Raw genomic sequence first — 22,193 nt, 5'->3', positions numbered from 1 at the left:
GAAGGGGTTCAATAGCGCAGGGGACCCCCTAAGTGTCTCTGAATGAAGGGTCATCCCGTTGAACCCTCTTCTAGAGCCCTACCTGATTGGGGGTCCACCTCAGTCAGCTGCTCCCACCATTTGCTGGTCACTTCCATAGCTTGAGAGAGACTCTGGGGTTGAGGCTAGCGTCAGGTTCTTCCACTGAGGAACTGACTACTTCTCCTTCCTCGCCTGCCCTGGCCATTGCGGGATGCTGCGCTCTGGATGGACCAGGTGTTCGTGCTGGCTCTCACCTTCCTCATCCTCTTCCTCGGCAATTTCCTGACCACGCTCAAAGTCGTCCACGCCAAACTCCAGAAGAACAGAAACAAGACAAAGCAGCCATGAACCTCCGGACTCTTGTGCCTGGGGGGCCTTGGGACTTAAGACTGCTGGGCATTCCAGTCAGCGGCAGCTGTGGGCAGCAGCATCTCAGGGGCCAGCAGCATCTCTGGGAGCAGGGCCAAGGCCTTGGTTCTGGGCAGACATGAGGAATGTGAAGGCTGCCTGTGCGCACAGTATTAATGTCCCAGCTCCCTATTTATATAACATATTTAATAACGCATCTTCCCTGCTTCCCTGGAATGCGAGGCCTTCCCCAGAGCTCCGTGTAATGGCCGTGGGCAGGTCTATGTCTGTCTTCCAGGGAGGGGCAGAAAGCCTCAGGGAACCCCTCTCTCCCTGCTCCTGTCATTTGAATCCCTCACTGGGGTTTGGATGTGCCTCACTGGGGTTGGCTTTAGCTGACCTGCTACTCACTGTGTCCCAGGCACCGGGTGGAATGAAACCTTCGGCATCCTGTGGAGCCCGCCCCGTCCTGGGCCGCCAGCTCTGCTGTACGCCTCCCACAGCCCCCACCCTCTGTTGTGGGGAAATATTTAAGTTCTCAGAGAACCTACCTGTCTCATCTCTTGCCTTGTGACTCCCAAACCTCCTGTTGGGCCACTGGGGGAAAGTGATGCAGCCTCCTGGAGACCTCAAAGTCTCTTCCCCTTGGAGCCGAGCGCCGGGGGTTTTAAGGACAGCCTCCACCAGAGGGCGCCCAGCCTCTGGGTCGTCGGACTTCCCGCGGACTCTTGGGCCTTCCTCACTGCACCCTTCAGCCGCCTTCACAGACGGAGAGTCCTTGGCACAGGACCCAGACCCTCATTGTAACAGCCATTTGGAGATCACCCAGTCCCTTCCTCTCTCAGAGGCTTTTTGTGTGGGAGGGGGGAAGAGTTGGGGGGGTGTCTAAGTGGGCCTGTGAGGTCCAGGCAGCATCAAGAGTGGAGGGGCAAACAGGACCAGAAGAATGTTCTCTTGTCCCTGCCCAGCCTGCTCGGATCCGACATCACAGCTGGCTGCCTCAGACACAGTTCATTTAGTCCTCACAGGGCTTTAAAATTCTTTAGTTATAGGAATCCAGATTTCTGTTTACCTTAAGAAAAAGTGGGAAGGCCTGGCTACATTCCCAAAGGGCACGGTCAGGCACCAGTTCCCGTTTGCCACAGCCCGCCCCGCCCCTCATCCCTGCCCTATTTCTGCCCTTGGTCTCCTGTCCCTGGATCACCTGGGTTGTCCTTCGCAGGCACCTGGGATTGCCACAGATTAGGACTTTTCCCATCAAAGCCCAGAAGATGAGTATTTTGGGCTTTGGGGGCTAGTCCTGTGGGAACTTCAGTCGGCAGTTGTAGAGCAAAAACTGCCATTACATAATTGTGGCTGTTCAATAAAACTTTATTTACAAAAACAGGCAGTGGCCACATGTGGCCCACAGGCTGTGGTTTGCTGACCGCTGCTGTATTTCACAATCTGTCCACAGGCCTTGGATTCTGAGAAGACAAGAGGTCCTTGGTTGGCTCCACGGGGGACAGCAGGGCCTTAAAGCATTTGGGGAAGGGGACCAGAAGTCTCTCTCCTTAGCAGTCTGATTCTGGGGGCCAAGTCAAGTGGTGCTGGGGCAGATGGGCCAGCCAAGGCCATGGCTGCTTCTCGGATGGTGCCTTCATTTTGGAAGGCACTAAACCTACCTGGTATCCTGGGCTTGAACAGTTCTGAAAGGCAGACTCTAGACCTTCCAGAAGGAATGTCAGGACTCAAGACTTTCGCTGTCGGAGACACTAAAAGTGGTCAGCAGGCTAGTTCTGAGAAACTGTCCAGGGTGGGCAGGGGTAGCCATGTCAGTTCTGGAGCAAGGCGGAAGTAGGCCACTCCTGAGCTCCACGTCCAGTAGAAGCAGAAACAGAGTGCGCTGCTGAGGAGATTGACTTGTCTACTGACCCAATCCTGGCCACTTTCAGGTGGGCCATAGTCTAGGGAAAGAGCCCATTTGCCTGAGGCCCCTAGAGGTGGGGTGAGCCTGACCATCTGGAGTTTCTAGTGGAAGTCAGCCGGGGGTTTGGAGGTCAGACCTGGAGCAGGGGTCAGATGGGTGGCCTGGCTGGCCTGAGTATACTTTGACATTTTGAGAAATTGTTTCTTCTACTTCTGAACTGTGACCAAGCCTGAGGCAGAAGTCCTCACTGTGGTAGGAAGGAGAGGCTGGTGTCAGCCCCATGTCCGGCTTGATGCCTGTGTCCTCCTGATAGGCCATGGTCCCCAGGTTCCTGAGGGGAAGCAGGAAGGGACTGGAGACTGTAGCTGACCCTATCTCAGGAGCTCAGGGAGACTGTGACAGAAACAGTGGGCTTGGAACTCTGGTTGAACAGCGCTGCCTATCTGTGTTTACCCACAATCCTTGGTGCCGTTCTGAGTTTCAGGAATGAATTGAGTTTGGAAAGGAAGACACGCATGGCTTGGGGCAAAGAGGAGCTGTGGCAAGGGCCCTCCTGTGGCCTGGGACAAGTGCCAGTCCCAGGGTAGAGGAACATCTGTGGGTCCGGCACCCTCATTCACCAGTGCACCGCAGCCTGAACACAAAGGGGCCATTCTAGAATGTTCTGATAGTCTACCTCCAGATGCCAGACACTGCAGGGCTGTAATGGGGCAGACCTCAGGAGGAGCCTAGGCCGTGATAGTCCCACACAGGCCCTCTGTCCCCAGGGTCACAGCAGCAGGCAGATCCTGTGTTTCTTCTGCCTCTGCGCTTTCTTCAGGGCGCTGAGGGCCACCTTGGCGGCTTCCCTGAAGACGTCTTCCACGTTCTCCCGAAACTTGGCGGAACATTCCAGATAGAGTGCACCTCGCATCTGTTCACAGGCACTCAGGCCCTGGGGTTGGGGTGGGGGATGGGAGAGGCAGTGTTAATCAGATGAGGGGCCTGGGGCCTCCTGACGCCCCCTCAGAGTCTTAAGAGTTTGGGGCTAGCTTTGGAGGCTCTCCAGAGTTGGTGGGGGCCCATCTCTGTTCTGGCACTGGCCAGTCTGGTGTTTGGAAGAAGCCCCTCACTGGCCCCCACCTGCCCCCTTTTCTCCCCAGCTTTCTGCCGAGAGGAGAGCGGGATTCTGAGGACGGGGCTGCAGCTCATGCTTCTGTTCCTGTTGGTGGGGCAAAATAAAAATCTTGGCTCTATTATTAGTACCCATCCCTTATGTGAGACAAGGCCTCACCATGTAGACCAGGCTGGCCTCGAACTCATTCTGTAGACTAGGCCAGGTGCTGGGATTAAAGCTAAGCACCACCACGCTCAGTATTTTTTTTTAAAGATGACTCTTAGATCCTTGTTTGCTTCAGCTCCCCCCAAAGCCTGGTAAGATGTAAGCGGCTAGGTGGTTTCCAGCTACGGCTGTTTGGGGACTGCGGGCCAGAGCGGCGGGAGCAGGGACCCAGGGGACCCGGGGACCCTGACCTACCTGTGTGTAGGTGATGGGCTCCAGCTGGGCTGCCCGGAGCTTCCGCAGCTGTTCCTTGTCCTTCCTCAGGTCTGTCTTGCAGCCGATGAGCACCATGGGGGTCCCTCGGCAGAAATGTGTGACTTCAGGGAACCACTGAGGAGGGAGGAGGCAAGGGTATCAGGGCAGGGAGCACCGGGCAGGGAGCACTCTGGAGCTGAGCCCTCTCTGAGGCGGGCGGGTAGACCCATACCTTGATGAGGACGTTATCGTAGCTGGTGGGGTTCATGACGTCATAGCAGATGAGAACGAGGTGCGTGTTCTGGTAGGACAGGGGCCGCAGCCGATCATAGTCTTCCTGCCCTGGAATCGGGGCAGGGAGTGTCAGAGGCATGAATCCCTGGGCTGTCTGGGGTCCCCGTCTGGGTTTTGATGGCGGGATCACTTGGGGGCTAGTTTCCTCATTTATAAAGTGGGTGGGACAGGGAAAGGGGAGACAGGTTATGTGGGAGCGGTGATAGAGAAGAACTGTAAACTGTAGCCATTCTGCCAGGCCTGGATATTCTCCTCTGCCTGTCAAGCCCAAGCCTCGCATCTGGGGGTCTTTGCCATTTCAATATCCCCAAGGCCCTGAAGCGTCTGGGCTCCAGCTTCCTTGGTTCTGGGACAGCTGTCTGGATGCCTCTTGCCCATTCTTGCAAATGCTAATGAGGTCGGAACAGGCACCATTATAACCAAACCACATCTCACAGGGCATCAACTCCAAACTGCACCTGACACCCACTGGGGGTGGGGCAGGGAGGAACCTAGGACAGTCCCAGACACAGCTCTCCACAGCCCCAGTCCAATCAGAACCTAGAAGCTAGCCTCAAAACACAAAGTCGTTTGCCTGCCTCTGCCTCCTGTGTGCTGGGTGTACCATGATGCCTAGCTGGAGAGAAATGTCTCTTGTCAACTGTTTTAAGCTCCCAGAGAGAAGACACTGCAAGGGAGAACACAGGGAACCCTTCTGAGCTTTGGTGTTCATTTTTTCCTGCTCACCTGCTTGATCTGCAAGATCAAGCTGGAACTGCAGACACGCCCCCCTCACCCCTGGCCCAGCAGAGGGCCTCAGAACAGCCATCCCTTGCCCAGGAAGCCATACTGACTCCTTTACCTTGATCCAGGTACCAATGATTTGCACAGCTGATATTGTATCATGAGTAACCCATGATAACAGAAAGGATTTGTAAAGATGCTGCGCCACCTTATGTAAGGATCGAATGAGACTCCCAGGGATTTTACTATCAATGGGGGGGGGGGGGTGTCTTGGAATCCATCCTCTGTGAGTACTGAGGAATGAGTGCGCTCAGATTTCCTATACGAAGGGCTCAGAGAAGCAACTTACCCAAAGCCACAGAGCGAGCAGCCAACTCCAAACCACCCCATTCTAAGTGGAATTAATAGAAATGAACAGCTCTTATTCTGCACTGGGTAAAGATAGGCTCTAGGCCTCTAAAGTTGTAGGTGGGGGGGGGGTAGGGGTGATGTCTGGTGTGACAAACATTGTCTAGAGCAGTGGCTCTCAACCTTGCTAATGCTGCGACCTTTCAGTACAGTTCCTCAAACTGTGGTGACCCCCAACTATAAATATATTACCATGCTACTTCGTGACTGTAATTTTGATACTGTGATGAGTCACAGTGTAAATATCTGATATGCAGGAGATATGATGTGACCCCTGTAAAAGGGACATTTCACTCCCAAAAGGGGAAGAGAACCACTGGTCTAGAGGTTTCTACCAACAGTTGTAAAATGAGATCCAGGTACTGGTTGGTGCTTTCTCTACCATCCTTCTGATAGGGCCACCCTGCTCTCAGCATGTCTTCCAAGTGTGTCCGTCCCATTTTGCTTGTCCCAGACAGGTTCCATAGACAGAGACGCTCACAAGTAAACAGGGCTCACTGTCGGCGCAGACCACAGGTATCCTTAAGAATTCCTGCCCCCCCCCCCCCCCACTAGGGCACAGTCAGGAAATAGTGGCTGAAGTTGCTGCTTGATTCGGTTCAAGAAGCAGCAGAGATGAGGGCAGAGATGTGTGGGGCTGAGTAACTACACAGAAGTCCACTATTACATTAAAGCGAGAGATCTGGGTGGAAGTGGGCGGAGTCAGGCTGCTGTAGGTTGGAGGAAGTTGGACCAAAGTGGGCGGAGTGTTCACCTCCTGCGATTGCTGTTCCTTCTTCCAGAAGGTTCTCCAGCCAGGTTGCAGTTGGCTGGTTCTCTCTCCCTCCTTACCCCTGGGTCTAAGCAGAAATGTCACCTCCTCCAGGAAGGAAACCTTCCTTGACCACCCTGAAATGAATGGCCTCTTGGTGTCCTTCTGTCCCTTAACAAAGGTTCTCTTTTGCTTTTGCCTTAGGATCCGGATGCCCAGTATTCTTGAGACTTTTGTCCCTTCCCAGGTGGGGGTCTTGGAAGTCAGGTGAGCACAGTAGAAATTCCTTGAGCTGAGGGATAAAGCTAAGTCCAGCCTGGTACCCACACAGCCCTTTGGCATCGGATTTCACTTCCTGACCTGCGCTAATCCAAGCAGCACCCATGAGGTGACTCAGGAAGGAGAGCAAGTCTGTCAAGGTCACAGTAGGGTACTCTGTAAACTGCAGTACTGAACAGCTTCGTCCCCACTGCCAAGGTCGGCGGCCTGCTCCAGCTGTTCTAAAAGCACCCAGCATGTCCACAAAGGCCTCCCCACTAGGACTGAACCCCACGTTCGGTTTTCTTATCTGGGATAATGGAGCTGTAAAAGCAGGTGGGACTTGACGATTACAGAGATGCTGATTGATGGTAATATTCATCTGTGAAGGCCTACCCTGTTCAAAATGCTTTATTTTTTTTAATTGAATTTTGTATAAATGCGTGTATTAATAAAGCGGTCTTGGGGCTGGAGAGATGGCTCAACGGTTAAGAGCACTGACTGTTCTTCCAGAGATCCTGAGTTCAAATCCCAGCAACTACATGGTGGCTCACAACCATCTGTTATGAGATCTGATGCCCTTTTCTGGTATGTCTGAAGACAGCTATAGTGTACTTATATATAATAAATAAATAAATCTTTAAAATAAAGTGATCTATGCGCTTGCGAATGTGGGTGCCAATGGGAATCCAGGGGTATCAGCTCTCCTAAAGCTGGACTTACAGACAGTTGCCAGCCACTTGACAGGGGTGCTGTGAACAGGCTTAGGTCCTCTGTGAGTGTAGTACACACTCCAAATCCCTGAGCTGTCTCAGACTCTGTGACAAAGGATACTCAGGTGTGTATTGTAGTTGTTCAGACACCCCCAGAAGGCAGGAAAAGAGCTTCCTTCATTCTATACACCTTTAACAGCTAATTCTGGTTGTCACCTTGACACATCTGAGAAGAAAGAACCTCAGTTGACACTTCCCTGCATCAGAATGGCCTGCAGGCATGTCTGGGGTTCAGTTATCTTGATTGCTAATTGTGGACGTGGGATAAACACACTCTGGGAGGTACCGCCTCTGAGCCCATGGTCTGAGCCGGTGGTCTGAGCCCGTGGTCTGGGGTTAAAGCAATGAAGCTGAGTAAACCTGTGAGAATCACTCCGCTCCTCCGAGCACCCTGCTTCAGTCCCTGCCTCTGTCGGTGTTTCTCAACCTGTGTGTTGCGACCCCTTTGGGAGTTGACCAACCCTTTCACAGAGATCACCTATCAAATATCGTGCATATCAGATATCTACGTTACGATTCACGACACTAGCAAAATTACAGTTATGAAGTAACAATGAAATAATGTTCTGGCTGGGGGTTACCACCACATGAGGAACTGTATTAAAGGGTGGCAGTGTTAGGAAGGTTGGGCTCCACTCAGCTAGGTTCTGTCTGGAGTTCCTGCATTGGCTTCCCTCAAGGATGGACTATAAGTCAAATAAACCCTTTCTTCCCACAAAGATGCTTTTGATAACTGTTTTTGCTACAGCAACAGTACATTAAATTAGGACAACAGCCCAGCCCTGACAAGGTTGCTGGGGGGAAACAGTGGCACAAACAGCTGTCTCATGAAAGAGGGAGGCTCAGGGAGGGAACAGGGAGCCGGCTTAGACCCTCATTCCTCCTCAGCTTGATTCTGCCTGGCCTGACTTAGGATTCAGTGTGGGTCTTTCACAAAAATAAGGAATCTGAGCTGGGCTGAGGTAGCGGCACTCCTTTAATCCAGCACTGGGAGGCAGAGGCAGAGGCAGAGGCAGAGGCAGAGGCAGAGGCAGAGGCAGAGGCAGAGGCAGAGGCAGAGGCAGAGGCAGAGGCAGAGGCAGAGGCAGCAGATCTTTGAATTCTCAAGGCCAGCTTGGTCTACAGAGTGAGTTCCAGGATAGCCAGGGCTACACACAGAGAAGCCCTGTCTCAAACAAACAACAAAACAAGGACTAAGAGCACTGACTGCTCTTCCAGAGGTCCTGAGTTCAATTCCCAACAACAACATGGTGACTCACAACCATGCGGAATGGGATCCGATGCGCTCGGTGTGTCTGAAGACAGGGATGGTGTACTCATATAGATAAAATACAACCAAACAAAAGACAAGGAATTCAGGTACTGTGCGCTGTGCTTCCCTGGACGGTGGACACCCTCCATGGCCCAGGCACGAGGTGCACACACACTCTGGGGCCTGAGTCCTATCTTCCTAAGCCTCAATTTCTTTATCTGGGAGAGCGGATTTGTGTGCTATTCTGATTTGTGAAACAAAAAGACTTTGGGGCTGGGCGAAGGTGTGACCATTGCTATTGTGGTTACTACTGAACCAGAACCTTCTAAGGTAGGTTAATGACCTGGGTGCAATTCTAACCCCTAAATCTCTGAGTCCCTCAAGGGGCTCCCACTCACTCGATTGGTCTTATGAAAAGTCACCTGCCCATAGTCACAGAGGCTGCCAGCATCTCCGTAAGCGTGCCCTTGGTTCTAGAAAGGAATGGTGCTGTGGGCCTGAGCTCTCTTGAGTCTCATAGTCTGTGGGGCAGGTGGAAGTGAGGTGGTCACCCCACCTGATTGATTATATATTTCCTCTGCGAAGTGGGGAGTCCCCTTGGCAGAGTTCCTTTTCCGGGACAGGGCTCCTAAGTCGTAGAGCTGTGTTGAAGACCAGCCACCGTGCCCCTCAAATCTGTGGGAGGGACATTTACACTGCAGGAGATGAGCCGTTTTGACCAAAGCATTGCTTAGAGAAGGGGAAGCTACTGAGGGAGGAACCCACTTTTACTAGCTCACCCCACCCCCACCCCACCCCCTTTCCTCCCCAGGGACAGGAAGAGTCGGGGAAGTCCCAGCCTGACCTTAGACCATGCTCCCTGACTTGACTTACTCTAGGATCCAAAGCCCGTCTTGTCCTGACCCCTTGTCTTAGCAGCTCCTGCCCCTCTCCTCCCCACACCATTTTTCCTATTGATTCTCACGCACATAGCTCCCCAAGCCTGTGTCCCTCCAGTGCTAGATGAGAGTCTTTGGGTGGTGTCTAAACAGTGCCCCCATGACACCACCCCTCTGCTCAGGAACCTCCTGGCCTCACCACAGCTTCCTTTCTGAAGATGTCAGGGCTCGGGGAGGCTGCCAGCGCTGCGTGTGCTGGGCCCTACCCCCTCTACCTTAGCACCCAGTGCTCAGTAGAGGGCTGTGGTGTCTTTGACTACTTCCGCAGGAAGGGGACGAGATGCCAGACAGGCCTTTCATATGGGCCCTGTGGGCATGGATCTAACATCCCATTTGGGGTTTAGAAAAAAATTCAACTTTGGGGGAGTCATTCCTGTCCCATAATTCTGATCACAGCTGACTGGGGAGGCAGGCTCCTCTCCCCAGTTCTAGAACTTTCTACGGCATTTTCTAGATTCATCTCTAACTCACTGTTCTCACCCCCTTAGCCTCCCCTCTTCTCTAGTCTAGACAGTTACTGACCATCATTTTCTCCCACATGAGCCCAAAACCCAGCCACAGGTGGAGCTGACTCATCTCCCCGATGATGAATTCATTTACTCCACAGACACTTCTAGAACCTCCTCCTGACAAACCCTGTGCACACGGGAGAAGAATGACCCAGCCTCACACGCACACTGCTCACTGGTCAGGGAATTTCCTGCGACCATTAGAATTTCCCCAGTCACAGAGGGACACTTGAGGGGCTATCGAGATTCTCATACCCTACAGAAGGAGCTGGGGCCAGAGCCTTGAGTGCGGGTGCATCAGGAGGCCGAGGCAGGCTCAGGGGGCAGCATGGGCTACTCAGGATAGAACAGTGACCCTGCCTCCAACAAACTCACTCAGGTGGAGGGCTGGGGACACAGCTCAGCGGTAGAGCTTAGTATCACAAGAGTCTCATTTCCAGCCCTAAACAAAACAAAGTCTAAAGAACAGTATGTGCTGAGCCCAAGAGCCAGTCCCTGTGGTGGATATATGAAATTTGATTGACTTCCTTTGACTCTTCCAGCGCTGAGGAAAGATGAGAATGAGGGCCCAGAAGCCCTCAAAGGCACAACCAGTGAAACAGAGTCTCCGGTCTGTTTCCAAGCACGAAGCAGAAAGTCACAGACAAGATCATTACGCCAAGCAATCCTCACAAGCTCCGGGTGACAGCCACTGGGGTCTCCCTCCATCTCTCCACAGCCTCTCAGGACAAACTCATCCTTTGTCCCAGTAGCAGCTTTCTGACCCCTCGTTTGACACGACTACCTGTCATGCCCGTTCAGCATCTTCCTTTTTCCAAGAAGTGTCCAAAATGGTCTCTGCTCTGCTCTGGTGCGGGGTGGGGTGTGTGTATGTGTGTATGTGTGTGTGTGTGTGTGTGTGTGTGTGTGTGTGTGAGGAACTATCCTGAATGGGGAACTCTGGGATGTGAGTGGAAAAGCTGATGGCAGAAGGAGGGAAAACCAGACTTCCCGGCCTCTCTCAGAGTTCTGGGGCGGTAAGCAATTCCTCTGTTCAGCCAGAACCGTGCCCCAAAGTGTGGTCAATGGTCCTGGCCCTCCCTGGTTCCTAAGAAGAGGCTTGGGAAAGTGGGTTTTCCTGACGGACTTTTACAGCTATCTGGGCCACGCCTCAGGAATTCCTTCCTCATACACCTGGGGTTGGAAGAGATGGGTGGGGAGCCTCCGCCGTCACTCAGAGGGGTAGGGTGTCTCTCCAAAAGTACCTCCCTGCTCCAGGAATGAGATAAAGGCCTGAGGTGGCGACCGGCCCCACGCCCCTTCCTGACCCTCTCCAGGAAGGGTGGACAGAGTGCCTGCCTGGATTTGGGCTCCAACTAAGATGAGAAACTGTCACACGAACAAGGATGAGCTAGCAGGGAAGGGGCACTCAATGACGTGGTTCCAACAGTCACTAAACACTGAGTCACAGAGCTGGGTGAGGCGCCACCTGGTCCAACCTTTACCCTGCAAAGGCAGATGACGTCCCAAAGGGAACCACGGTGTTTGTGGACTATGAGCAGAAGTCTCCTCTCTGAGGGGCTGGCGGTAGCAGAGAGAGAGCTTTATTGTGATCCAGACGTTAGAGTCTTAGCTAAAGTTGTCTGTTTCTTCACAGATGAAAACACAGAATAAACGGGAGCTCTAGGATCCCAGAAGCCAGGGGCACGGGAAGAGGTACGTTCACAGAACCTTGGGGTCCTCACACACAGACCTGCCCAGCCATATGCGGAATTCTGGAGTCACAGCTCTGATCTAGACCTCGCTAAGCTAAAATTATAGGGCCGAGAAACAGCCCATTGGAATCCAAGCCCCAGGGGACTCAAAGCAAAGACCAGGCACCGTAGGTAAGTACCAAGCAAATTCTGCAACCCTGGGAGGCAGAAGTACAGCCCACGTTCTCTAGAACCACAGGAGAGGAACTAAGCGCTGGGGGGAGGGCTGGGGGAGGGGGCTCGATTGAGATAGATTTATCACCTCAATTGAGTTCACCTCAATCTATCACCTGCACTTAAAGCTGAGATGGCGGAGGTCCTTTTGGCTTCCAGAGTCTCGAGGCCAGCCGGCCAGCACCCTGCAGGGACCTGGCATGTCAGGGTGTCAGGAAGGAAATGCCCCAGAAGGCAAGAGAAACCTTGGGGATGTGATCACAGGGACCCTCTGGGCTCTGGTGCACTCACCAGCCGTGTCGTAGAGGTTCAGGGCCACCTCCTTGTTGCCCACTGTCACACTAGCCGTGTACTTCTCAAACACCGACGGGGCATAGTGCTGTGAGAGAGGGGGGTTGGGTTGATCTTGTAAGGGGTGGCAAAGGAGGGGTTACAATCCCAGACACATCCCCCCCCCCACAACTGTCTAACACCCTCACTCCAACCAGCTCAGACCTGGCAAGCCACTGGGCTCAGGAATCCTCAAAGGGCTGCCCGGAGGAGACATCTGAGACTCCATGGTCCAGGCTTGGGGAAACCCCTTGTTCCCTGCGGTCCTAAGCCCATCCTCACCCCTCCGGCCACCAAGCGGGCCTTACCTCGGGAAATGAGCCTTGGCAGTACACCATCAGCAGGGACGTCTTGCCGCAGCCGCCGTCACCTACGATTACTATCTTCAACTCCTTCCTCGCCGAGCTGGGGGCGGCGGCTGGGGCCGGAGCACCCGGGGCGTCCATAGCCCGGAGCCCGCAGCGGTGGATGCTGCGCGCTGGCTAGAGCCCAGTTGAGCGACAGGGCGGGGGCGGGGCTACAGGGCAGGGCTACGAGGCTCCACCCACGGGCAGCTGGCGCCACCTCTGCCAGGCAGCCTCCCAGGTTCACCTTCCTGTCTTAATTCCCCTCTGCTATGGTCCCGGCCCTGGGTATTTTGTCTTGCAGTCCCAGGGGAAATGAAGAACCTGAGGAAATGGATGCTGAACCGCAAGCGCAGTGCATCCCTCTTACCACGCGTCCCCGCACCCCCACCCCATCCCCTGCTTACTAGATTCGCGGTTTCTGCCTCTTCACAGGGACAGCCTTTGGTTGGCAGGCTCCGCCTTCTAGCAAGGACCCTTTGATTGGCCGGCCCCACCCCCACAGAGATGTGTTGATTGGCGGGCTCTGTCCTAACTCACGGGTTCGCATCCAGCCCTTGCTGCTAGTCAGCAGACACAGCCTATCTTCCCACAGGTTGTAGCCGCTGTCGTACGGAGATGATGCCAAAAAGTGACTTGTGTGTGTGCACTTAGTTTGACACTGGCCCCCGTCCGTATGCAAATGCAGGAATTCTGCTCACCTATCCTCCCCACCCATGCTGTTGGCTCGCACTGTGGAGCCTTGGCGCCCCCTGCCGGTGAGTGCCTTCCGCAGCACTGACGTCTGGTCAACAGTCTAGTTTTCAGGGTGGACTTAAAAATACCTGGCTCATAGGGGCGACCCCAAACATGACACGTCGCAAACGTGACAAGCCGAGAGGCCTAGTTGAGAATATCTGGCCCTTCCGTAAGCTTTGGAAACTGACAATCCCCGTCTCCACCGAGAAGTGTTCTGGTGTCCTCTAGCCTGCCCTTCACCGCAGGAACTCCACTTTCATCTCCATTCAAACAGCTACGGCTGGGATCCTATCACAAGCAAGTGCCAGCAATACAGTGGGCTCACGGCACTGTGACCCATCCTTTTCCGGTTACTATGTGCTGAGGGTCCACTTCCAAAACCAGGCCGGTGGTCAAGTAGGACCCCAGGAGACTGCCAGCTGTAGGCAGACCCAGAGGTTGAGTATAATCCTAGCATGAGTTCATTTCTTCCGAGTGTTGGCGAGACTCAGGGGTCTTCTTTCCCTGGGCCTCCCAATGCAGAGTCCCGATTTTCAAGTTCTCAGCAAACATCAGGAAAATTTTACTTTGTGGAGTAACCTACCAACCTCAGTTATTTCCCCCGCCCCCTCCCCTTTACTCCAGGAGACGCAATACAGAGCTATACCACCAGAGGGCAGCAGCGACCCACCGTGGAAACTCAAAAGACAGCAGAGGTGGAAACCCGAACCAACCCCCAGCTGTCAGGGAGAAGGCCCTCTAGTCGCTGGATCGAGGGCCCCATAGACAAATGTTCAGCAACTCATTCGTTCCTTTTTTGCAACGTGTTTATTGAGAAACAACCACGTTCCTGCCTGTGAGGAACTGAGTCTGGAGGAGGCCATGCGAAGGAGCTCCCGGGACCTGTGATCAATTTCCAGACTCCAGCTGAGGCACCCGGAAGGTTGTGTTTGTTATATTGGGTACAGTTGCACCGGGGGCGCGGGGGTGGGGGGGCGTGCCAATAGAAGCTGAAGGGGTTGCCTAACTTGGGCAAATGTACCGCAGCTGGAAAACCTTCTTCAGGTTATCAGTGGTGATGAGGGAAACAGGCCCAAGTGGTTGTCAAGGTAACGGGCTAAATCAGGGAGGGGCTAAGTGCTGGTTGAAGGGGGAGAACTGTGAAAAGACACCACAGATGGGACTTTCCATGGAGTCCTGTCAGAACCAGGCAGGGAGGAGGGCCCAGGTCTACCTCTCAGTGGCCCCAGAGGGTGGGGGGAACAATTTCCATTGATATGCCAGAGGTGAGGTGCAGAGCAGGCCACTCCAGCGTGGAGTAACAATCGCACAGAGAGGGAGATGTGGAGTCAGCTGGGACCCACCTACCTTCGCAGGACCCCGGGTTTCTTCTTCAGGCGTCTTTTGACTTGACTCTCGACCCAGGAGACTGGCTGGCTGTGTTTGCCGGGGGAGAATTGACTTCTAAGTAAAAGAACTTGTTCTGCTACACATGACCAAGAGAGGGCTCCTGGCTGTGGAAACAGCTTCCCAGACCCGTGTGTGCCCTCTCCATCCTCAATGACTGAGCAAGTCTGCAGGAAGCTGCAGGGAGGAAATGACCAAAAGCGACTACGTCTGGCTCGGGTGGGTTCAGGCTGCACACTGCCACCGGTTCCAGCCTGCCCTAGCCACCCAGCCCCACCTCAGCAGGCGACAGGCAGAGGCCCAGCAATACCAGGCCTAAAGTGTTGGATTTGGACTCAGCTCTTGTGGTGATGGTGGGGCTGTAGCTAAAAATACCCAGGAATCCAGCCAGCTGCTGTTAAGAGCCTCCTCAGAGGTCAGGCCGGGCCAGCTGAGGAGATACACACGCTCACCCACCCAGGGTGGCTTCCTCCCTCATTTGCAAGATGTTCTGGGGGCCTGGGTCACTCTCGATTTGTCCAGGAATTCCTGGAGAGCAGAGGAAAGCAAGAATTTCCTTCTACGGGGATTTGCCTCAAAACCCCTCAGGGCGCTTGCCAGGTGGTCACTGGTAAGACCAAAGCGCAGATCCAGAGAGGCAGAGGCTGACAGACTGCAGTCTTTCGGGACAAAGTACAAATTTGGGTGGGGGAAGGCCAAGGCCTCCACTCCCCTAATCAGAGGCCCCATAATTCAATTATTGAGCTCTCCGAATACAGACGGGATGACAGATAAAAGGGGGAGATAAAGACTCTAGCTAGAGCCTTGAGATAAAGCAGGGGTGAAGCCGGCTGCCCGGTCGCTGCGCTATCTTATCTACCTGGTTAGGCAGTCTCTCTCCAGGTCTTGGCTCCCTAACAGCTCTACAGAACGAGCAGAGGTCGGGCTTCTTATTTCTGGTTGCCAGGCTGAAAACCAGCTAACGCTGGTACAAAGGAGTGTACCTACTGTCCCAAACTGCCACTAAGGCTAGCCCGGACATGGCAAGACCCTCCTCCATCAAACGAAAATTTTAGAAATAGCTCGGAAGGTTTTCGTTCAAACTTTTCCCCCTCCTGCTTCGCAACGGCAAGAACTTGCCTGAGGGCTCGTAACAACCCGAGGAAACACTGGGGGTGGGGGGACCGGAGGGCGGGATGGCGGGTTCTCCGACCCAACTCAGTTGCAGGCTCCACTCAAGAGTCTAAAAAGGTCATATTCCAAACTTGGGCTCCAGGCCAAGTGGAGGAGCCGGAAGGGGCGGGGACACAGGAATCTGTGTAGTAAAGCTACTCCAGCCACCTCCCAGTCCAGGCAAGCCTTCCGCTGGCGTGGCCCTCTCTCAGCAGGCCGAAGCCGCTCCGCCCCCAAGCTCAGTGGGTGACCAGGGGGCGGGGCACCCCTCAGGGCCAGGAACAACAGCGGGACAAACTGCCCCACCCTACTGCCCGGGAGGTGATAAGGGGGGGGGGGGAAGGAGAAAGGGAGGTGCAAAGATCTGGAAGCAGAGCCGGTCACAAGTGGGCCCGGTCACTTCCAGCGCCCCCTTTTCAAGCGTCACAGCACAGTTTAGCTCCTAATTGCTCCCTAAAGCCTGTAGCCCTCCAGGGTAGAGCTGCCCGGCGCGGACTTAATTAGTAGGAGGCTGGGAGAGATCAAGACCCCAGACCCAAGGACTCTAACCCGAGCCCTTGGGTAGGGAGATGGCTGTGTTCGAAGGCTTACTGGGTATCTACAGTATGAACGAGACCAACTTCGGAGAGCGCTCCTCCCCGCCCCCCTTCTCAATTGGGGTGAGGAGTTCAGCCCTCCCAGCATAAAGCCAGCTCAGCCAGGGACTTGATGCCTGGTCCTCTGCACCACCAGGAGCCACAGGACCATTGTGGTGCCTTGCTATAGCAGACAGCTCTCTGGCGGTGACAGAGAGGCCGACAGCTGGCACGGGAGGGTGCCTAAAATAACCCAGACAGCTGGGCAAGGGGGTGTCACGGGCCCCGGCTCCGGGCTCAAAATCAAGACACCTGGAACCCCGTCCAGGCTCTCTGCCTGTGGTGGCCTCATAACCTTGGGTGAGACATTTCTTCTCTAGGGGCTATTGGTGGGTGGCCCTTGAAATCACGACCCAACCACAGAACAGTCCATTGAGCACGGAACAGCCTGGACTCAGACACTAGAGGGAAAACAGGGCTGGCTGCCTTCCCGAGCAGAGCCAGTTTTCTTCTTTGCCTGGAGGCTCCAGCACGTGCTTCAGGAAGTGGGCTGGCGGGGAGGAGCCCTGGAGACAGCCCAGCCCCCACCCGGCGCAGCCAGCAGCCACTCCCAGCAACAAACCTAACCACAATGGAGGCCAACTGGTTGTGAGGTCAGAGCAGGAGTCTGGCCCCCTTAATCTCACTTAATCCTCCCACCAACCTTTTCCAGCAGGTATTGTGGTCTTTTTTACCCGGGGGCGGGGGTGGGGGAGAGAGACACTGGTCCAAGGTCACTAGCTTGGTCATTTAACCCCCAGCTGCCAAAGACTTGAAGCACCCCCGATTAAGCACCAATATGCCTCCCAGGGAAGGCCTCCAGGCTCGCTAACGCACACGTCAGCACGAGGAGAAAAGAGGCTGGAAGCTTGAGGCCTAACTAGGGGAAGCCAGCAAGATCCGCGGCACCTGCGGCCAAATGGCTTATCAAAGTAACAAAACGAGAAACACATGAGGGGGGCGGGGGGCAGGGCCACACCAATTTCTGCAGCTAAGCTTCCTGCCTGGGAGGAGGGCGAGCCATCAAGCCCGGCCACGTCCCAGGTGTCACCTACTAGGGAGAGAGTCTGGAGACCTAGCAGAACCCAGGACACTGTGAGAGGGCAAAAGTTCTTAGATGTGCTGCCTAGAAGAGAAACTCGAGAGACAGACACAGGAAGGCTTAATGGGTCCCACGGCCGGGTGCCGCTGGGGAGGCCCTGCTCAGGCTACTCACAGACCTTGTTGACTAGGTACGGTCGCTACAGAGAGGTAAAGGACCAGCCTGCGTTCATGTCACATTCTAGAAACCAGGCTAGCGACGCCTGGCCTTGTTGAGAGCCAGGATCCAGGAAAAGGAGACGCCAAAGGAAACCTTTTCTCTCGGGAACCTGGCTAACACTTCAGGTCTTTTGGTTCTTTGTCTACCCAGCAAGCCAGATATCAGAAGGTGGTTCCATTGGTCACCCCAATGGGGTTCAGGAAGAAGGTCTGAAGCACCACTATCTTCAGAAGCTTCCAGAGCCCTCCCACCCACCATAAAACACACCACTGGGAAATACTTCATAGTCCTTGCTCTAGTAAGCTGCTAAATTCGGCAAGAGAATCGCCCGCCCTCAACGACCGACAGCAGAAGCTGACAGGCGGGGCTGGATGGACCCAGCAGGCCGCCCATTTCACACACACAACCGCCACATCAGCGTGGGGGAGGGGCCGCAGAACCAGCCCAGCGGGTTTGGGGATCCCAAGCCGCCCATCGAAGGCCGCAGGTCAAAGCCCTCAGCAATAGTTCTCTGGACTTGGGAAAGGGCTCTTACCTACCTTTAGTGGGAAGGCTGTCAGTCAAACTAGGCCTGCTCCAGATGTCCAGAGGAAGCAAGGATTGCCTACTGTGGGGATAACACAGACAAGGCTCCGCTCTCCGGCCAAGACCTGTAAATTCGGACGATCTGTTAGGGCAGTTCCACAGTTTCTAGGTCAGGGAGAGAATGGACGGGTCAAAAGCAAACCAACAGGGTCTACTAGACAGAAAGGGAGCCACAGAAATGCTGCCCCCCTTCCCAGCTGACAAGGCGGCCCTCACTCGGGAATGGGTGGGGGTGGGGTGAGGGTGGCTGAGTCACAAGAGTTCAGCCCGGGAGAAGAGCAGCAGGAGACGACTCATCTGCATTTCCAAAGACCCGCCCTGTCCGCATCCCCTCCCCCAGGAAGGCCAGGATCTAAGGCTTTACTCTCCAGCACTATCGCAGCGGGGGGTGGGGGGAGATCCCGAGGGGGAGGACCCGATCGGCTTTCCCAGGCCCCAGCCCCCCCCCAAAACACACCTCCAACCCACAGAGAGCTGGGTTGGAGGCTGGGCCCCTGGCGTCCAAGTGAAGGGACTCAGCTACTGTGAAGGCCTCTGACCCAAAGTGGGGACAAAAGGGGAGACCCGCCCCTCCGGCTCGACTATCAAAGGAAGACTGGGGGAGGCAGGGGTGGGTCTCCTAAAGCCCAGTGGGCAGGGAAGGGAGGCTGGGGCAGCCTCTTGGACCTTGGCTAACCACTGGCTCCTGTTCTGAGGGAGATCGGCAGGCAGTGCAGCCTGAGCAAGGCCTCGTGCCCGCGTGGGCCTTGGGAGTCTGGGGCAGCCACGGAGATCGGGGTCCTCAACCCCGCTCCAGCGGCTCGCCCTACCCGGCCTCGGCTCCCCCCAACCCCACCCCGCTGCCGCCAATGCCGGAGCCGCGCTTGGGAGGGGGGCGGGGGGGGAGTGCAGGAATTATGGTGTGTGACGCCCCCCCCCCCAAGCCTAGGGCCTCTTGAGACCCTTCAGGATCGCGGGCGCTGTGCCTTGCAGGCTCTTAGGGCCCGGGGCTGCCTCCCGGCTCCCAGCGACAACCGGGGGAAAAGCAGGATGGCGGAAGGAAGGAGGAAAGCCGGCCGCCATTAGCCATAGCAGTATTGAACGGCCGGGCGGCTTCAGCCTTGGCTCCAACCCGACCCAGCCCTCGGCTCGGCTCAAAACCCTGAAAATAAAACTCGTGTTTGGGAGGGAGGAGCGAGAGCGGCTCGGAGGACAAGCATCGCCGGGCTGCAGGCGGGAGAGATGCTGCGTCATGGTGCCAACATGGACGCCGGCCTTTTGTCCTTTTTCTCTTTGGACGAGCAGGCGAGCCCCGGAGCCCCGAAAAGCTGGCTTCCGGGTGCAGAAAGCCTCACAATCGAATGGGAGCGAGACCTTAGGATGTGTGGGAAGGTTTCCTCGCTTTTTCAGCCCCTCCATCTCCAAAGCACTTCATTTTCTTCTCTGCCTCCAAGGCTCAGACCTCAGGCGAGCCAAAGGAACTCGCGCGGCCAAGCTCCAAGGATGCCCCAGGGTACTGGGAACAGGCTCTCTCTCTTCGCCTTTGGGGCACAAGAGGCAGAGGGGTCTGGAGAGTCCTTGTCCCCTCACCCACCCACTGCAATCGGCTGCCAAACTCAAGCTCAAGAAACCCCAGCTCCCAATCATCTGCAGCCCATGGCCTGCTCAATCAAGAGTTCCTCGAAGGGGGCAAAAGACACTTTAAATTTTTTTCATTTTAGATTTTTTTTACTTACCCACGCAGCCCGGTGCCATGGAGTCTGGAAGAAAAAGCTGGGCGGTGGTTTTGGTGATGTTATTATAAAAATAAGGTTTTTTTTTTTTTTTTGAGGGGGGTGTTGTTTGGTTGTTTAGTTGGGGGAAAAATCTGGGGTTATGGTGTCCCCTTGTTACCTTTTTTTGTAAGTTACACTCGTGGTATTTCTGCTCCTTCCACGACTGCAAACTTTCCAGGGTTGGGCTGGCAAAAAGGCGGCTTCGCTGAGGACTGTTTACTGCTCAGGATTTACCAATGGTGTGATCGTCATTAAGAAACAAAAGGCGAAAACACAAGTCAAATCAAAAACAAAAGGCAAATAGCTCACCAGCCATCCCAACCGACATAGAAAATACTACCCAGATAAAGTAGGTGTTTGGCTTGAGCCGGCTAGGGCTTGTTTTCCAGTTAATCTAGTTTTCAGAGATGGCTTTCAGTCTTTTATATATATATATATATATGCAAAAGGTCTTCCTTTCTCTCACCCTCCGCCACCCCACACCCAAGTCGAGAAAAACTGCTGTTTTTCTTCAAATAGATCGATTTTCAAAGAAAGTGACTAGCTACTGGGAAGAAATCTGAATAGCAACTATGGCTGTAAACAATTTTTCCCCCAAAAAGCTCGAAGCTAAAAGTCGTAGCTTTATAGCAGCAAAGGTCTAAAAGCATTTTAACTGACTTACATCAGACAGAGACAAAGACACACATGCAGATGAAGATTCCGAAAATTCAGGACATCTCAGGCGACAGTAACACGAAAACGGCAGTGCAGTTAAGGACAGAATGGATTGGGTACTTACAATGTAACAAGGTTTTTAGAAAATTGAACAGTAACAACAGCTCACAGTTTTTTGTTAATTGTTGCCGTTTCGCTACAACTATACATTTAAAACATTACCTTGTTAAAAATAGAGTTAATAAGATGGTCAGGCTTAAGTGTTTAATAGAGGAAACTATATTTAAAAATTTATTGTTCAGTCAAGAGAATACAGATTAAGGCAGCTCCAAAGCTCTCCCCTCCACCCACCCGAGAAAAAAAGAGGAAAAAAATTAAATATGTCATTTACTTAGGTTTTTTTGAATTCAAAACTGTTAACTGCTGACATTAATAGTGTGCTATGACCTAGTTATACAAGACAAAGATGGATTCCAAGTCATAAGGAAAAATCCAGATCTTTTTAAAAGGTCTTCTTCATTCTTCCAAGTGTGAGTCCTTTGGCAAATGTTAAACACATTCAGGCGTCCTGAACTGGATGGTGGAGTCAAAGGAAAAGCATTCCCCATTTGCAACAAAGGAAAAACCCACTTGGCCATTTAATTCCATTGCAGAAAAATGGCTCCCTCATCTGTTGGCCTCTCCTTGGAGTCTGATGAAGGATGTTTTGAGATCAGCGTCTAATAACTCAAGCCCTATAGAAGCAGCGTGCTGATTGGCTGCCGCGCCCTGCCGCCCTGCTCCAGCCAATTACCTACCCACGGCCAAATTACAAACCCCGAAAAGAGCCCCAATATGAAATACACCACGACGAAGCCCCGGCGAGGCGGCTGCTTTGCCTCGGCAAGCCCGAGAAGAGAGACCGAGGGGTCTGCAAACAGGTCCACGCGAAAGCAGGGGAAGCCTCTGAGTTGAACTCACAAAATGGAAGCCGAGCGCTGATTGGCCGCCGCCACTCCCGGACCTTTAATAAAGAAAGGGGAAGGAAAATGATAAATGCAAAAAAGGGGACTCTCTGTCGCTGGTGGCTGGAGGAAAGAGGGAGGAAGAAGCATGTGTTCCAGACAATTACTGGGCGCTCCCCTCCAAAAATAAAAACAGAAAGGAAAAAAAGAAAAAAAAAATAAAGAGCTATCTTTCCCGTCCAGGCGAGGGCTGTATCCTCCCAGGAATGTGAAGGCTAGTGTGGTTCCAAATCTTGGTTTCCCCTCCCCAGCACGGCTCCAGGGAGGGAGGGGGTGTGCGGGCCGAAGAGGAAGCCGGATCAGAGATACCTCGATTGCAAACTCGTTTGGGGTCGACGTCTGCCTCCCTCCCTAGGCTCCTAGCAGTCAAGCACACAATCACCCCACTCGAAACCCAGCCCTTTGCGCCGAGCCTCCACGCGTCCACCTCCGGTCTGGGCAGTTTGGAAACAGTTTGGGAGGCCCTGGGGGCGCACGCCGTGGAGTGTTCCGTCGCTGGCAGGGTAGCCCCAGCCGCGGGGGAGGTAGAAGCCGCGGAGACCCCCTCTCCCCCCCGCCAGCCAAGCCCCCAACCTCAGTCCCAGCAGAATAAATAAATTAAAAGGCCTTCCCCCCGGGGAGGGGGGGGAGGCAGTGTGGGAGCGCGCGAGTGAGGGGTGGGGGGCCGCTGGGGCCCGGGGCTTTGGCGGCGCAGCTGCCGCCGCCGGGAGAGTGCCTGGGGAAGCGGCGAGGAAGGCGAGGGGAGGAGGAAGAGGAGGAGG

General features: G+C 54.3%; 2 protein-coding genes and 1 long non-coding RNA gene across 10 annotated transcripts in view; 1 reads left to right on the top strand and 2 right to left on the bottom strand.

Annotated features, from left to right (window-relative positions):
- The window catches only part of Tmem120b (transmembrane protein 120B), a 43,306-nt gene extending 41,551 nt beyond the window's left edge, over window positions 1-1,755 (top strand). For both annotated transcript variants that reach the window (XM_052167692.1, XM_052167691.1), the window contains one exon: window positions 256-1,755. In XM_052167692.1, the coding sequence (XP_052023652.1) occupies window positions 256-369 (114 nt within the window). In that variant the 3' untranslated portion in view covers window positions 370-1,755. The remainder of the gene's footprint in view (window positions 1-255) is intronic.
- On the bottom strand, window positions 1,720-12,663 carry Rhof (ras homolog family member F, filopodia associated). Of its 2 annotated transcripts, none has more exons than XM_052167694.1 (5): window positions 12,246-12,655; window positions 11,899-11,986; window positions 4,027-4,136; window positions 3,795-3,929; window positions 1,720-3,212 (listed from the first exon to the last, which is right to left on the bottom strand). In XM_052167694.1, exons 1-5 carry the CDS (start codon window positions 12,381-12,383, stop codon window positions 3,048-3,050), a joined length of 636 nt encoding a protein of 211 aa, XP_052023654.1. In that variant the 5' UTR covers window positions 12,384-12,655; the 3' UTR covers window positions 1,720-3,047. The 2 variants fall into 2 exon arrangements, with proteins under 2 accessions (XP_052023654.1, XP_052023655.1); XM_052167695.1 differs by lacking the exon at window positions 1,720-3,212 and adding an exon at window positions 3,230-3,479 and having other exon boundaries at window positions 12,246-12,663.
- A 1,144-nt stretch (window positions 12,664-13,807) lies between these two features.
- LOC127673118 (uncharacterized) lies at window positions 13,808-21,378 on the bottom strand. Of its 6 annotated transcripts, none has more exons than XR_007975078.1 (3): window positions 19,890-21,378; window positions 19,733-19,769; window positions 13,808-18,082 (listed from the first exon to the last, which is right to left on the bottom strand). It is a non-coding gene; the product is annotated as an uncharacterized LOC127673118 (long non-coding RNA). The 6 variants fall into 6 exon arrangements; XR_007975080.1 differs by lacking the exon at window positions 19,733-19,769 and having other exon boundaries at window positions 13,808-14,582; window positions 17,972-18,082; XR_007975077.1 differs by lacking the exon at window positions 19,733-19,769 and having other exon boundaries at window positions 13,808-14,435; window positions 17,972-18,082.
- Between the last annotated feature and the right edge of the window lie 815 nt (window positions 21,379-22,193).

Source organism: Apodemus sylvaticus, chromosome 22 (assembly GCF_947179515.1).
Source record: "Apodemus sylvaticus chromosome 22, mApoSyl1.1, whole genome shotgun sequence".
Lineage (NCBI taxonomy): Eukaryota > Metazoa > Chordata > Mammalia > Rodentia > Muridae > Apodemus > Apodemus sylvaticus.
The sequence above is the reverse complement of the archived record's forward strand: the minus strand, read 5'-3'. Positions and strand labels throughout refer to the sequence as shown.

Coding starts and splice junctions, on each gene's coding strand:
- Rhof (XM_052167694.1), bottom strand. CDS start 12,383: ATGGACGCCCCGGGTGCTCCGGCCCCAGCCGCCGCCCCCAGCTCGGCG. Junction 3,930..4,026: donor ACGATAACGTCCTCATCAAG/GTATGGGTCTAC, acceptor CTCCCTCCTCAG/TGGTTCCCTGAAGTCACACA. Junction 3,213..3,794: donor AGCCCATCACCTACACACAG/GTAGGTCAGGGT, acceptor CCCCAACCCCAG/GGCCTGAGTGCCTGTGAACA.